The sequence below is a fragment of the Dreissena polymorpha genome, chromosome 10, assembly GCF_020536995.1.
Source record: "Dreissena polymorpha isolate Duluth1 chromosome 10, UMN_Dpol_1.0, whole genome shotgun sequence".
Taxonomy (NCBI): Eukaryota; Metazoa; Mollusca; class Bivalvia; order Myida; family Dreissenidae; genus Dreissena; species Dreissena polymorpha.
Window position 1 is genome coordinate 29,417,907 of NC_068364.1, and position 16,411 is coordinate 29,434,317.

General features: G+C 38.5%; 1 protein-coding gene across 1 annotated transcript in view; it reads right to left on the minus strand.

Annotated features, from left to right (window-relative positions):
- The window catches only part of LOC127849004 (protein sidekick-like), a 54,475-nt gene that overhangs the window by 21,821 nt on the left and 16,243 nt on the right, over positions 1 to 16,411 (minus strand). Inside the window, exons 13-27 of the mRNA XM_052381731.1 lie at positions 16,119 to 16,354; positions 13,987 to 14,087; positions 13,299 to 13,397; positions 11,579 to 11,770; positions 10,694 to 10,854; positions 10,065 to 10,277; positions 9,503 to 9,734; positions 8,920 to 9,035; positions 8,302 to 8,491; positions 6,578 to 6,676; positions 5,827 to 6,018; positions 4,483 to 4,687; positions 3,323 to 3,426; positions 948 to 1,018; positions 290 to 445 (exon numbers count right to left, since the gene is read on the minus strand). Coding sequence (XP_052237691.1) covers positions 290 to 445; positions 948 to 1,018; positions 3,323 to 3,426; positions 4,483 to 4,687; positions 5,827 to 6,018; positions 6,578 to 6,676; positions 8,302 to 8,491; positions 8,920 to 9,035; positions 9,503 to 9,734; positions 10,065 to 10,277; positions 10,694 to 10,854; positions 11,579 to 11,770; positions 13,299 to 13,397; positions 13,987 to 14,087; positions 16,119 to 16,354 — 2,367 coding nt within the window. The remainder of the gene's footprint in view (positions 1 to 289; positions 446 to 947; positions 1,019 to 3,322; positions 3,427 to 4,482; positions 4,688 to 5,826; positions 6,019 to 6,577; positions 6,677 to 8,301; positions 8,492 to 8,919; positions 9,036 to 9,502; positions 9,735 to 10,064; positions 10,278 to 10,693; positions 10,855 to 11,578; positions 11,771 to 13,298; positions 13,398 to 13,986; positions 14,088 to 16,118; positions 16,355 to 16,411) is intronic.

A 16,411-nucleotide genomic window follows, 5' to 3' on the forward strand; every position in this document is an offset into this window, starting at 1 on the left:
TTGGCAGCCTTGTTTTTCAAGCAAACGTAACCATTTTCGAATTCATCCAAGATATTATTCAAACCAATCTTCTGACCAAATTTCATGAAGATTGGACAATAAATGTGGCCTCTAGAGAGTGAACAAGGCAAATGTTGACGTCGCAAAACGGACAACGGACAAAAGGCGATCACAAAAGCTCATCATGAGCACGTTGTGCTCAGGTGAGCTAAAAATGTTTATAAAAATCTATGAAAAAAAATGTATGCAAAAAATGTATGAAAAAATTGTAGGTAAAACAATGGCTGACCTGGAACTCATAGTTGACAAACTTCTCGAGGCCCACGAGTTCCCTACTGGTCTGTGCCAGGGGGATGTGCACCTCCTGGTAGTTGGTGTTCTCCACCTGGCGATACAGCAGGTAGTAGCCCAGCAGCTGGCCGTTCCAGGTGCTTGGTAACGGTTGCTAGGGAACAAAGTAAAGATTAACATCGTAAATAAATGAAACAATACAATCTGAGCATGGCTCTGGAAAAAATCGTCATAACCCAATACGTTTTTGTGCCAATTTATAATGGAAACACCTTAATTTTTACCTTTCAATATTTTTTATTTTCTTATTTTTAAGAAGTACATGGATATTAAACAGAAATTTACCAGATGTTTTTTGTTTACAAGTCTTTCACCATGCACCAAAGCATTTTGCTTAAATATTTGAAAAACTTCCAAGTAATGAACATGATTTCCACTCATTAATTAGAAGGGATATTAATTATAAAAGTATTTCCACATATCAACCAATAGTACTGATACTACATATTAACACCCACACTCATGCACACATGCCATTAAAGCAGAAAGTGTTGTCCAGGAATAGCCTGTGCTGACTGCACAGGCTAATCTGGGACGACACTTTACGCACATGCTTATGGCCCCCACACACACACACAGCAGGCTTGCTTTCTTACCTCCCATGAGACTCTGACAGACGTGGTGTTCAAACGATCAACCTTCACATAACGGGGTGCACCTTCCGGAGCTGTAACAAAAAACATGAACTTAATACCAGATACCGGCAATCTGATCATTCGCATAAATATTTCTTGAGATTTTACCACATAAATTCAACTTCTGGATATATAGGAAAAACAGGGATATAATCATGGGTAGTGCATATGACAGGCAACAAATTGAAAAACAAGCGACTATGAAAGAATAACGAAGGGATGACTTTGGCAATCTCCACTACGCTAATCTGCAATCAAGCAATTTTAAGACAATTTAATGAATTATAGGCTATTAGGGTAACTGACAAGTTCAAAACAATCTGAAAGTTGCTCCCTTTTTTTAATAAAGTTAGATTAAATAAGTTTTAAATAAAGAAAATTAAATGGAATGGCAGGGGTATGTATTTCCAAAAATACCCCACTTCAACAGGGCTCAACATTAACCTAAAAAACAACTTAGAAAATCTACTTGCCCTAAACATAAAGCCACTTGCCCAAATATGAAATATCACATAAACTGTAAACCTCATATTTTTTTAACAAGAAACCGTCTGAGACGTGTGATGCTCCCAAAAGTTTTTTTGTCACAATATTGCACTATATTTTCAGATAAAAGGAAACGTCTTGAGGGCAAAGAACCCGCTGATAATATGCACATCTCCTCTTAGTAGTGAAGCTTCCCATAAAGTTTCATTGAATTCCGGTCATTAGTTGCTGAGAAATAGCCCGGACAAAAATTACACTATATGTACAGTTAATGGAAAATTTCAAAGTGCCATAACTCTGTGAAAAATCATCCGACCAGAACCCGCTGATAATATGCACATGTCCTCTTGGTAGTGAAGCTTCCCATAAAGTTTCATTGAATTCTGGTCATTAGTTGCTGAGAAATAGCCCGGACAAGAATTGCCCTTAATGTACAGTTAATGGAAAATTTCGAAGGGCCATAACTCTGTGAAAAGTCATCTGACCAGAACCCGCTGTTATATGCACATCTCCTCTTGGTAGTGAAGCTTCCCATAAAGTTTCATTGAATTCCGGTCATTAGTTGCCGAGAAATAGCCCGGACAAAAATTGTGCACGGACAGAAACACGGACGGAAGGACAGACGGAGAGATGAAGCGGCAACTATATGCATAATAAAGATCAAAATGATACACCACGAAACTTTTTTATTTTTGCACATTTAACAAAATGAATACAGCAATTAAAGTCTAAATTAAATGCTCTTTGTTCTTTTTTGCACTTGCCTAGGCGGACAACTAGATTATAAAACAAGGGCTGTTTGTAAAACATGCATGCCCCCCATATGGGCTGTCCGTTGTAGTGGCAGCCATTGTGTGAATACGATTTTTGTCACTGTGACCTTGACCTTTGACCTAGTGACCTGAAAATCAATAGGGGTCATCTGCGAGTCACGATCAATCTACCTATGAAGTGTCATGATCCTAGGCAAAAGCGTTCTTGAGTTATCATCCGAAAACCATTTTACTATTTCGGGTCACCGTGACCTTGACCTTTGACCTAGTGACCTCAAAATCGATAGGGGTCATCTGCGAGTAATGACCAATCTACCCATGAAGTTTCATGATCCTAGGCGTATGCGTTCTTGAGTTATCATCTGGAAACCATTTTTCTATTTCGCGTCACCGTGACCTTGACCTTTGACCTAGTGACCTCAAAATCGATAGGGGTCATCTGCGAGTCATGATCAACCTACCCATGAAGTTTCATGATCCTAGGCGTATGCGTTCTTGAATTATCATCCGGAAACCATTTTACTATTTCGGGTCACCGTGACCTTGACCTTTGACCTAGTGACCTCAAAATCAATAGGGGTCATCTGCGAGTCATGATAAATCTACCCATGAAGTTTCATGATCCTAGGCGTATGCGTTCTTGAGTTATCATCCGGAAACCATTTTACTATTTCGGGTCACCGTGACCTTGATCTTTGACCTAGTGACCTCAAAATAAATAGGGGTCATCTGCGAGTCATGATCAATGTACCTATGAAGTTTCATGATCCTAGCCCCAATCGTTCTTGAGTTATCATCCGGAAACCACCTGGTGGACGGACCGACATACAGACCGACCGACCGACCGACATGAGCAAAGCAATATACCCCCTCTTCTTCGAAGGGGGGCATAATAACTTACCCGGACCCAGCTTTTACTTGCCAGGGGCAATAGGACAACTGTTAATGTTGAGCCCTGTTCAAAAGTCTAATGCATGCACGGACGACGGAAATCACGCCATCACATAAGCTCTTCAGGCCTTTGGCCAGAAGAGCTAAAAACGGTAAGTACATAAATGTTAAAACCAAAGCACCAACCATCTTCTAATGTCTTGACTTCGTCTGACTGCTGACTGAATGGACTGCGTCCCACGTCATTTGTGGCTGCAACTTGGAACACGTAATTTGTATTTGGATTCAGCCTGAAAAATATTCAAAATCACAAAAGTAAAATTGAAAAGTCATAGTCTCACACTTCTTTAGATAATATTTGAGCCGCTCTCTGTGAAAAGGGGGTTTAAAGCATGTGAGTAAAATGTCGTCCCAGATAAGCCTGTGCAGTCCACACTAGCTTTTCAGGGACGACACTTTCTGCCTGAACTTGATTTTTGCTAAGAGATTTTTTAAACAAAAAATATCATAACGTGGAAAGTTTCGTCTCTGATTACCCTGCGCAGACTGCACAGGCTAATCTGGGACAACACTTTACGCACCTGCATCAAACCCCTTTTTCACAGAGCACAGCCCATTTTAATTTAGAGTACATATCAAAATCACAAATGTTTACTTATAACAATCAAAGGCTCACATCCTTTTAGCTTTGTATATGTTAATTTAGAGAACTAAAACTTATTTGGACAATAGTTTTCACTTGTTCAACAAATGTGTTTCACGTATTATTAAAGATGGTAAATTACCCAATACCTGTAGTGAAAAACTTTAACAAGAATTTAATGAGTTCTTTAACTAAAATTGACAACATGTTCATGCATTTCAATTCCTCAATTTTTCATAGTCCTAAAAATAGTTTACAAAATATGAAGAAAACTACTGACACTATATACATTTACAAAACTTCAGACAATATATAAAGGAAGACAAGAGCACCGCATAACAGGCGCCACGCTCGGCTACCGGTGCAGTTTTGAATAAATGAAAGCTTGTCAGAATTTTTTTTTTAAGGTCACAGTGACTTTGACATTTGACCTAGTGACCCAAAAATGGGTGTGGCCTGTAGAACTCATCAAGGTGCATCTACATATGAAGTTTCAAAGTTGTAGGGGGAAGCAATTTGATTTTACAGGTAATGTTCAAAACCTTAACAAAATGTTAAGGTTTTAGCACAACGCGAACGTCGGACAGCGGACGACACGACGAGCTGGCTATGACAATACCTCGGGTTTTCTCCGAAAACATCGAGCTAAAAACTACTGGCATAATACAAATAAGTGGTTTATATGTTAATCCTGAATTTGTACCCCTTCACATTGTAGGTGGTCTTCGTATGCAGGATTGTTCCAGGGACGCTGGTCCAGATTCCACTCGGCATGCTCCGATACAGTACCGTGAAATTGCGGATAGGTCCGTAGCCATTGGCGTGCCCGGGAGTCCAGCTGATCGTGACTGAGCGGGCAAGAACGGACGAGGCCTGGATATCCGGCTTGCTGGGGCTCTGAGGAGGGCCTGGCACACAGACATAGGAAAATTGGGCTTAATGCATGTGTGGAAAATGTCGTCCCAGATAAGCCTGTGCAGTCTGCACAGAATCAAGGACGAAACTTTCTGCTATCATTGTATTTTGTGTTTAAAGGCATACTCTTACAGAGAAAAATATATTCTAGGCAAAAAATGTAGTCCCTGAATAACCTTTGCACTCTGCACATCTAGTCAGGGACGATCCTTTCCACTTTTATGGTATTTTTTGTTTAGAGAAGGGCCACATAAGACCACATAGGCCAATGCCATTGCCACAGTCATACAATTTTAAACATTTATAAATATGAAACAGAATCCTGAGCCTTAAAGCAAATACGCACATTTACTTCACAACTTTAAATTCACTTTCTGTTTTTTTGGCTGCCAATGCTATCATGCAAAAAGGTTACATTAACAAATAAAATATTTTTTCTCTTCAAACATATTTCCTCAGAAACAGATAATACCCCAGAATTTTTCATTCCAAAGCCTTGAATATTCTTCACTCAAAAATGCAATAACACAAAAGGTCCCATACCAAGAAGGGAAACATGTCATGGGCCCGTATTCACCAATAAAATATTATTCTTAACAATAAAAACAAGACCTAAAACCAATAAAAATATTATATTTTTCATATGTACAGGCTCTACAAGAAGAATGATGAACATAGCAGTGATTAATGCCAAATGTGATGCAAAATTAAAGCATTTTTTTAATTGTTCAGTTTAAAGAATATTATATAGTTCACATAATTAAATCTAAGAATTGTTTGGTGAACACAGGCCCTGGCATGGAAAGTCAGAGTGCACTACGCACTGCATTAACTCATTGTGAAAACCTTAAATTTTCCAGTTTATAGAATATTATTTATTGTAGACTCAAGTCTACTTATTGTTTGGTGAATAAGGGCCCTGGAAGGTTGAGTCAGCCATTGCACTACTAACTGCGGTTGCTCATTGTAAACACCTCTTCCATAGCCTTTTCAAATGAAGCATATTGCTGCTGACACTAATCTTACCCCCAGTGTATTTCATTCCCTAACATTGAATATTCTTCACCAAAAAAGTGACATTTAAACAAAGAGCCCCATCAAAAGAAGGGGAAATAATCCATGCACTACTCACTGCGGTTGCTCATTGTAAACACCTCCACCATGGCCCTCTCTCCCCAACCCTTGACGGTCTGACCGGTCACATAGAACTCATAGTAAGCCTGTGTCTGAAGGTTCTCTGCCGTCAACTTGCGCTCTGAAGCACCCACTGTCACGTTCTTCAGCGGGTCTGAACTTCCGGACACTCGCCACGAGACCAGGTATGCTGAAATGCAGACATAATAATGTATAAGCCTTGTTCAAGGCAACAAATTCTTCAATTTCATTCTGCACAGGCTGGTCAAGGATGACACTTTCTACCTGAACTGGAAATTCGCTCAGAAGGACTACCTTTAACAGAAAAAACTGTTTGACTGCACAGTAAAATCTGGGTCAACATGTTGCCTATATTGAACTATTTGGCACACTATTTGGGTTTTTTGGTAAAATTTTAGGCCGATATTCAGCCCAATGTCCATCCTCAAAATTATATATTTTCCCATATTTTTTGCCTAAAATTTTGATGTTTAAGTTAAAAAAAACAACATGTTTTTGTAAATAAATCTCAAATTTCAGTTAATCTCCATAACCAGCTGTATTAATTGAAACTTGTTTGTCAATATAATATTTAAAACAATTGTATAATCCATTTTTAAGTATTTATAAGCAAAAAAAACAACAGTTTCCCAATTTTAGTAAAAAAAACACTCACAATTTTCCCCATCTAAAGAGCCCCAACCCAATTCCAAAAATGGTGAAAACAACACACTGGCAGAGTAACATACCAAGAATGATGCCATTAGGTTCTTCTGGTTCCTCCCATTCTATGGTCGCATTATTGAAGGACACAAACGGGAACCAGATAATCCTTGGTGGGCCAGGCACTGCGGAAAAGAACAGCAAACCTTTAGATTCAATAACATTCAAGAACAAGAAACCGTCGGAGACGGGTGATGCTCCCAAAAGTTTTTTTTTGTCACAATATTGCACAATATATTCAGATAAAAGGAAACGTCTTGAGGGCACAGTAGTTGGGGGGACAAGAATTTTTTTATATAAAGTTTCAAAGGGCCATAACTCTGTAAAAAATCATTCGACCAGAACCCGCTGATAATATGGATATCTCCTCTTGAAAGTAAAACTTCCCATAAAGTTTCATTGCATTCCAGTCATTAGTTGCTAAGAAATAGCCCGGACAAGAATTGCACTATATGTACAGTTAATGGAAAATTTCGAAGGGCCATAACCCTGTAAAAATCATCCGACCAGAACCCGCTGATAATATGCACATCTCCTCTTGACAGCGAAGCATCCAATAAAGTTTCATTGAATTCCGGTCATTAATTGCTGAGAAATAGCCCGGACAAGAATTGCACTATATGTACAGTTAATGGAAAATTTCAAAGGGCAATAACTCTGTGAAAAATCATCCGACCAGATCCCGCTGATAATATGCACATCTCCTCAGGGTAGTGAAGCTTCCCACAAAGTTTCATTGAATTCCGGTCATTAGTTGCTGAGAAATAGCCCAGACAAATATTGTGCACACGGACTCACGGACACATGGACAGACAGACGAAGCGGCAACTATATGCTCCCCCCAAAATTGTTTGGGGGAGCATGAAAACAAGTATAGAATTTAGCTAAGAAATATGTTCCAAAGAAGACCACACAACAATACATCCTGCATATGTAAAAACAGCCATGAAGCATGAATTTTGTATACTGTAAAATTGTTTACAAATTGTCTTGTAGTTTTCCTTAAAAAATACTTTTTTATAGACATGAAAATTCTTGATGATTTTGAAAAATTAAGAGGAATTTGTGTCAGTTATTTTTGGATGTGATTGTGTTAAATTTGTGGATCTGTTAACCCACAATATCAACGAAATAAATTTCCCACAAATAACAAGAGATCGCCAAGCAATATGGTCCTCTACCGGTGAAACTCCACCATTGTCAGTAAAAAAAAATTGTTGTTGTTGCCACAGCAACCAGAATTATTGACATAGGATCAAAATGAAAGGACATGCATAATCTCCATATTGCCATCTATATATGTTTCAAGTTTCATGATAAAATATGAAGAACTTTTAAAGTTATCGCAGGATTCAGAAAAGCTGACAGGCAGGCAGGCAGGCAGGCAGGCAGGCAGGCAGGCAGGCAGGCAGGCAGGCAGGCAGACAGGCAGACAGGCAGACAGACAGACAGACAGACAGACAGACAGACAGACAGACAGACAGACAGACAGACTGACTGACTGACTGACTGACTGACTGACTGACTGACTGACTGACTGACTGACTGACTGACTGACTGACTGACTGACTGACTGACTGACTGACTGACTGACGCACAGAGCGCAAACCTTAAGTCCCCCTCGGTTTCACCGGTAGGGGACAATAACGATTTTACCTTATTCAATCGACAGAAATCATGACTTATGACTACATGGGAGATTAACTTTCAAATTAATATAATTGTACACCAAACACAATTCTATTTTTACCATCTTCTAAGGTCTGCACAGCCACTTCTGGTTCACTCAGCACCCCAGGTCCCATACGTGTGAAGGCAAGCACACAGACCTGATACTTTACAAACTTGCGCAGGCTGGAAATGATGGTGCTGTTAGTTGTGTTACCGAGCACTTCCTTCTGCATGGGCGAAATATTGGCCTCTATAGACCTGTATTCGACCTATACAAAAAAAACAGGCAAAATAAAATAGTTAAATTGATAAAATCAATAGACATCAACATCTGTGTTACATATAAAATATAGTGTAAATTTGAGTAAAATATTAATATGTGCACTTATGAATAATGTTTCGAAACCAAGAAACATTCACATTTCAGCTACCATAGGTGTTCTTGAAATTGAAAGCATTTTTAACTGCTAAAATTGGCAAGTGGGGATAAAATCATACCAAAATTTGCTTTTTGGATAATACTGACATACTGTAAATTATCAATAATTCATACAAGATCTCAATTTGTTGATCATGTGCAAAAGTATTCTATCTTCTGTCGCTTCAACAACATATGCACTTGTTTCAAGTCCATTCCAAAGAAACAGGTAAACTAGTTTCACATTCAATACTACTAATAAAAGTTCTGGAGGCTTACCATATATCCCTGGATGAGTCCATTCTGCTCCAGTTCTGGTACTTGACCCCAGGTGACCTCTATGCTGGTCGCTGTCAGGGCGGTGGCGCTGACATTTACTGGCCCCACCGAGGGAACTGAAGACGAGACAATTAGAGTACTTGGATGGGATGTATGGCCAGATAGTGATGCAGAAGATATATTTAGGGAAAATTTTTTTACAGTATATAATATTATATTGGGAGGACTTTGGGGTGATACAGTGACAAGAAAGGAATTGTTTCAAAATAATATTTCTTTCTTAAACACAAATTGGAGCTCTAAAATATATATTCATATTGATTTTTTATCAATTCTTAGTGTTTTAATTTTATTAGAACATATATAACTTAGGTTGTTTTAAGAACATGAACACTGATGCTTTCATACCGTTGACTTAACTCATAGCTTGTTAATAAACAGACTTGAATGATAATACAAAAATTATTGATTATTTTAAAGTGCAATAGACATTACAAAGCTTACTATAAAGGAAGTTGATGTCCAATCAAATGAGCTTTGACATGTGGACTTATCCAGACTGCAGCTAAAATATTAAACATACCAGATTCACGAGTCCGCTCCAACACCACGGCACTGAAAGAGCTGTCTCCGACGTCATTGTAAGCCAGTATCTTCACCTCGTACTCCATCCATTCCTGGAGATAGGCCAATATGAAGCTGTTCATGTTAACACCGTTGGCAAGAGTGACGTTGGTCCACGTCGGGACCATCTTACGTCTGTAGGAGATCTTGTAGCCTTTTGGTTCCCCGTTCCAGTCACTTTGACTCAGTGGCTGAAATGAAGAAGGACATCGGAATGCAATTTTGTTTCCATTGTTGTAAATGAATCCATATTTTAATAACTTGTTGTTCAACACTTGCAGAAAACAACTCAAATATTGCCAAAAACACACCACCAGTTGGAAATTCCTAAAACTATATTATGTTCATGTTTTCATTGCACTGTTTTCCAATCATGAAAGCACCTTAAAATCCTCTAAGCAGCTTCAAGTCTTTACCCAGATCTGAACAAAATATTTATGAGTATTTCAGTCAAATAAGAAACCAAGGAATCAGGGGAAAAACCACTGCTGTTACCCAAAGCATAAAATAAAAGCACCTACCGTCCAGCTTATTCTAAGAGCGGTGGCGTTCAGGGTCCTCACTGTGAGATTTCCTGGGGGTATGTTAGGGGCCGCCTGCATGGTCTGAAACTGTCGGGACGCATTGCTTGGCTGACTGCGCCCAACAATGTTCACAGCAATGATGCGCAGTTGATAGTATGTGTAGGGTTTAAGGTTGGTCACCTGCAGGGATCTCGCGTCTGGATCGTGTATCTGAAAAGTCAAGCAACAAATAAAATAAATATTTTTTATCATAATATTCCATTGAAAGCCAGGTGAATTAAGAAGCAATTTTGTGAATGAATATTATGATGCCATTTACTTGCTTTCTGAAGATTTGTTTGTCCTCGTGTTCTAACTTGTGTGAATAAAATCTTTGCCAGAAAAGTCCTATATATGAAATAATCAAACAAATTTTTTGTATAAAGATTCTAAAATGCATGGAAACTGATAATTACATACATATAATTACAACACATAAAAACATCATAAGAAACAAAATTAAGCGAACAGAATTCAACGCTCACAAAATTTAGTTAAATATTAAAGGAATAGAATGAAATAAAATATAAGACATTCAAAAGCAATTTGAGCCACCAAAATAAATCCACAACAACTTAAGCACTTACTGAGAAAATTTCTTGGAAATCAGTGGCATCTTGCCCTTGCGCAGCCTCCACAATCCACAGGGAGATGGAAGTTTTCCCATCGAATCCAGGCCAGAATTGTAGCAACACGGACCTTTCTCTAATATTAGACACCCCGAGGTTGTATGGTGCTGTGGGTAACACTGAAATATTAAAGAGTCATAATATCAAGTCTCTAAACGCATGTTGTATGGTGCTGTGGGTAACACTGAAATATTAAAGAGTCATAATATCAAGTCTCTAAACGCATGTGAATAAAGAGTCATCTCAAATCCTGGATTACACTTTTCACTTTAACTGGATTTTTTTAAAGAGAATTCCTTGAAACGAAAAATAACATAAAAGCGTTAAATGTTGTCCCTGATTATCTGGTGTGTACTGCACAGGTTAATCTAGGACACCACTTTACTCACATTCTTTATCTAGGACACCACTTTACTCACATTCTTTATCTAGGACACCACTTTACTCACATTCTTTATCTAGGACACCACTTTACTCACATTCTTTATCTAGGACACCACTTTACTCACATTCTTTATCTAGGACACCACTTTACTCACATTCTTTATCTAGGACACCACTTTACTCACATTCTTTATCTAGGACACCACTTTACTCACATTCTTTATCTAGGACACCACTTTACTCACATTCTTTATCTAGGACACCACTTTACTCACATTCTTTATCTAGGACACCACTTTACTCACATTCTTTAAGCCCAGTTAATCTAGGACACCACTTTACTCACATTCTTTAAGCCTAGTTTTCCTATCTAGGACACCACTTTACTCACATTCTTTAAGCCTAGTTTTTCTAGAACGAGGCACATATCAAAACAGTTTCTGAACTCTGACCCCTTACCTGGTTCCACCCCTGACTCAACGTCTGCAGTCGTGGAGGGGCCAGCCCCTTTCTGCGTTGACGCATACAGATATATCGTGTACTTTGTTGTTGGGCGCAGGCTGGTAATCTTGTACTGATTCTCAATGGCGCTCCTGTTCACACTGATTCTTGTACTGCTGACTCCCTTTTCCTCGTACATCAAAGTGTAACCTGCATAAAAAAAAATTATTTAAGTCATTCTGTGTCATTTTATAAACAAATTTAATAATAATAAGGAAACAATTCAAATTGTATACTTTATTTGCTGATCCTTGAAGCTTATTTTACAAATAAAGTCACTTTGGTTATAACATTCTATTTATATCAAATCTTGTATTTGTTGACAGTCGATACCAAATAAACAAGGGCTGTTTGTAAAACATGCATGCCCCCCATATGGGCTGTCCATTGTACTGGCATCCATTGTGTGAATACGACTTTTGTCACTGTGACCTTGACCTTTGACCTAGTGACCTGAAAATCAATAGGGGTCATCTGCAAGTCACGATCAATGTACCTATGAAGTGTCATGATCCTAGGCAAAAGCGTTCTTGAGTTATCATCCGAAAATCATTTTACTATTTCGGGTCACCGTGACCTTGACCTTTGACCTTGTGACCTTAAAATCAATAGGGGTCATCTGCGAGTCATGATCAATCTACCTATGAAGTTTCATGATCCTAGGCATATGCGTTCTTGAGTTATCATCCGAAAATCATTTTACTATTTCGGGTCACCGTGACCTTGACCTTTGACCTAGTGACCTCAAAATCAATAGGGGTCATCTGCGAGTCATGATCAATCTACCTATAAAGTTTCATGATCCTAGGCATATGCGTTCTTGAATTATCATCCAAAAATCATTTTACTATTACGGGTCACCGTGACCTTGACCTTTGACCTAGTGACCTCAAAATCAATAGGGGTCATCTGCAAGTCATGATCAATCTACCCATGAAGTTTCATGATATAGGCGTATGCGTTCTTGAGTTATCATCCGGAAACCATTTTACTATTTCGGGTCACCGTGACCTTGACCTTTGACCTAGTGACCTCAAAATCAATAGGGGTCATCTGCAAGTCATGATCAATGTACCTATGAAGTTTCATGATCCTAGGCCCAAGCGCTCTTGAGTTATCGTCTGACAACCACCTGGTGGACGGACCGACCGACCGACTGACAGACCGACATGAGCAAAGCAATATACCCCCTCTTCTTGGAAGGGGGGCATAATAAATTGTGATATCTACTTTTACAATATAATAATAAAAATTTGGCATTTTAAGACCATTACTTAACATTATTACATATGAGAACTAACAGCATATATGTGCTACAAAAAATAGCTTCACAATTTATACCTTAAAGTTGGATGCATAAAGCAACATAGTACATATAATTCTACGAATGACAGACACATGTTATGTTTCTCATATAAAGTGATTTTTCAAGTCTTATACTGGAAAAACTGGGCTTAATGCATGTGCATTATGTGTCATACCAGCATGTGCAGTCCACACAGATTAATCATGGACGACACTTTCCGCTTTTATGAAATATTTTGTTTAAAGGTAGCCATTTCTTAACGAAAACCAGTGCAAAATGCACAGGCTAATCTTGAAGTAAGCTTTTGGCACATGTATTAGGCCCAGTTTTCCCAAATTGAGGCTCTATTAATTCACCCCAAATTGTTCTTACCGACTAGCACTCCATTGACTTCTTGAGGTGGTGTCCAATTAACTGTCATGGAAGTATCTGTGATGTTAGTCACCGTAAGGGAGCCAACCTTGGAGGGAACTGTAATGTATGGTGCATGATGCATTACTTTCATAAGAATAATGGAACATGTGCGCTCAATAAAAATTAAAAGCTAATTGCATATTTAAATAAAATACATTTTAAAGACTTAGAGATTAAAACATGACCGATGTGTAAGCAATCATAATGGCACACTTGATCAATAATGGCCTATGGACTTGAGCACACAGCTTGAAAAATCTTATTGGACTTACATTACAGGTTATCTATTATGACTTTTTTAATATACTCATCTCTCTACTTAACAGTGAAATGTGACATAATCTTCAAATACATAGCGTTATGCTGTACATGTATAAGCAAGCCAACTACTGTCTAAACTGACTTAATGCATGTAAAGTGTCATCCCAGATTAGCCTGTATTGCTTGCACAGGCTAATCAGGGATGACACTTTCCATCTTAACAGTATTTTTCCCAAAAAGAAACTTGCTTTAGAAGAAAGAAAAATGAAAGTTTAGTCCCTGATTAGCCTGCGCGTACTGCACAGGCTAATCTGGGACTACACATTTAGCACACGCATTCAGCCCAGTTTTCTCAGGACAGATCTCAAGCTACACCTATGCATACCATCCTCGTCTGTCCTAACTGTGACAGATCCACTAATCACACCGTCTCCGCCCCCTGTGAAACACAGCGCCCGTATCGTGTACTCGGTGTACTTGAACAACCTGCAATATACAGAACACTTGAACATCAACAACTGTCAACTTATTAGCAGCACTCAGGGTAAACAGGTCATAACCCTTTGCATGCTGGGAAATTTGTTGTCTGCTAAAATGTCGTCTGATTAATTTCTAAAATTAGCATTTTTTTCGATTTTTTTTCAAAGAATACTATCAGAATAGCAAACAGTTTGGATCCTGATCAGACGCCACGTTTTGTGGCGTCTCATCTGGATCCAAACTGTTTGCAAAGGCCTTCAAAATTCCGTTCCCGCACTGAAAGAGTTAATGCAATCCCTACAGGCAAATCAGGAACAACACATCCTGCCTTAAGTGGATTTTTGCTAAGAAAACACTTTCTTTAAAGGAAAAGTACTGAAAATTACCATATACACAGAAAGTCTTATCCCTGATAAGTCTTTTTCCAAGAGCCAGGTTCATATCCAGACTACTTTACAGCACATTCTTCAATTCCTACACAGGTTCATATCCAGACTACTTTACAGCATATTCTTTAATTCCTACACAGGTTCATATCCAGACTACTTTACAGCACATTCTTCAATTCCTACACAGGTTCATATCCAGACTTCTTGACAGCATATTCTTTAATTCCTACACAGGTTCATATCCAGACTACTTTACAGCATATTCTTTAATTCCTACACAGGTTCATATCCAGACTACTTTACAGCATATTCTTTAATTCCTACACAGGTTCATATCCAGACTACTTTACAGCACATTCTTCAATTCCTACACAGGTTCATATCCAGACTACTTTACAGCACATTCTTTAATTCCTACACAGGTTCATATCCAGACTACTTTACAGCACATTCTTCAATTCCTACACAGATTCATATCCAGACTACTTTACAGCACATTCTTCAATTCCTACACAGGTTCATATCCAGACTACTTTACAGCACATTCTTCAATTCCTACACAGGTTCATATCCAGATTACTTTACAGCACATTCTTCAATTCCAACACAGCACAGTAAAAATTTGAAGACGCCATGGCAAAATTATTTTGGTCAATAATGTATAAACTCAAGGATTTCATTAGGAGTCAAATGACCCGGACCTTGATCGTTTAAAGTGTTCAAAATACTGAGGTCCAGAATTATTTTGTCTCTCCATATAGGTTTCATTCGCTGCAAATGTTCAATTGTATATTTTAATTAAACAAACAAAATTGCAAGAAATACTATATGTGTGACATAACACACATTTTATAAACGTTAAATGATACAAGGAAGATAATTTGCAGGAGTCAAAAATAAGTATATTGCAAAATGCTCGCATCAAAACACAGGATTCTGCTCTAATTGAAATCCTTGATAAATTCAAAATACAAGAAACCATCAGAGACGGGTGATGCTCCCCGAAGTGTTTTTTTGTCACAATATATACAATATCACTATATATTCAGATAAAAGGAAACGTCTTGAGGGCACAGTAGTTGGGGGGATAATAATTTTGTTATAGAAAATTTTCAAAGGGCCATAACTCTGTGAAATATCATCCGACCAGAACCCGCTGATAATATGCACATCTCCTCTTGGTAGCAAAGCTTCCCATAAAGTTTCATTGAATTCCGGTCATTAGTTGCTGAGAAATAGCCCGGACAAGAATTGCACTATATGTACAGTTAATGGAAAATTTCAAAGGGCCTTAACTCTGTGAAATATCATCCGACCAGAACCCGCTGATAATATGCTTATCTCCTCTTGGTAGTGAAGCTTCCCATAAAGTTTCATTGAATTCCGGTCATAAGTTGCTGAGAAATAGCCCGGACAAGAATTGCACTTTATGTACAGTTAATGGAAAATTTCAAAGGGCCTTAACTCTGTCAAATATCATCCGACCAGAACCCGCTGATAATATGCACATCTCCTCTTGGTAGTGAAGCTTCCCATAAAGTTTCATTGAATTCCGGTCATTAGTTGCTGAGAAATAGCCCGGACAAAAATTGTGCACTAACAGAAAGACGAAGCGTTGACTATATGCATAAAAACAAGAGCAACTTACCCAGCCAGTGTAGTCGACTGATTTCCAATAGGATTCAAAGCATCATGTGGCACTGTCAATGATAGAATGCTACTCGCATCCCCCATCTTGTTGTAGAGGATCTTGTAACCTAGGTTACGGCCATTGATGTTCTGGCGATCAGGAGGCAGCCAAGTGAGTCTGACAGCAGTGGAGTTCTGGGTCGTGGCTTGCAGTTGCCGTGGCGCTGAGGTTGGGTGGCCTTCCCAAGTTTCATACTGTTGGTTAAAAGGGAATTGTATTTACTAAAAATGTCAAAAGTTTTAGTTTACTTA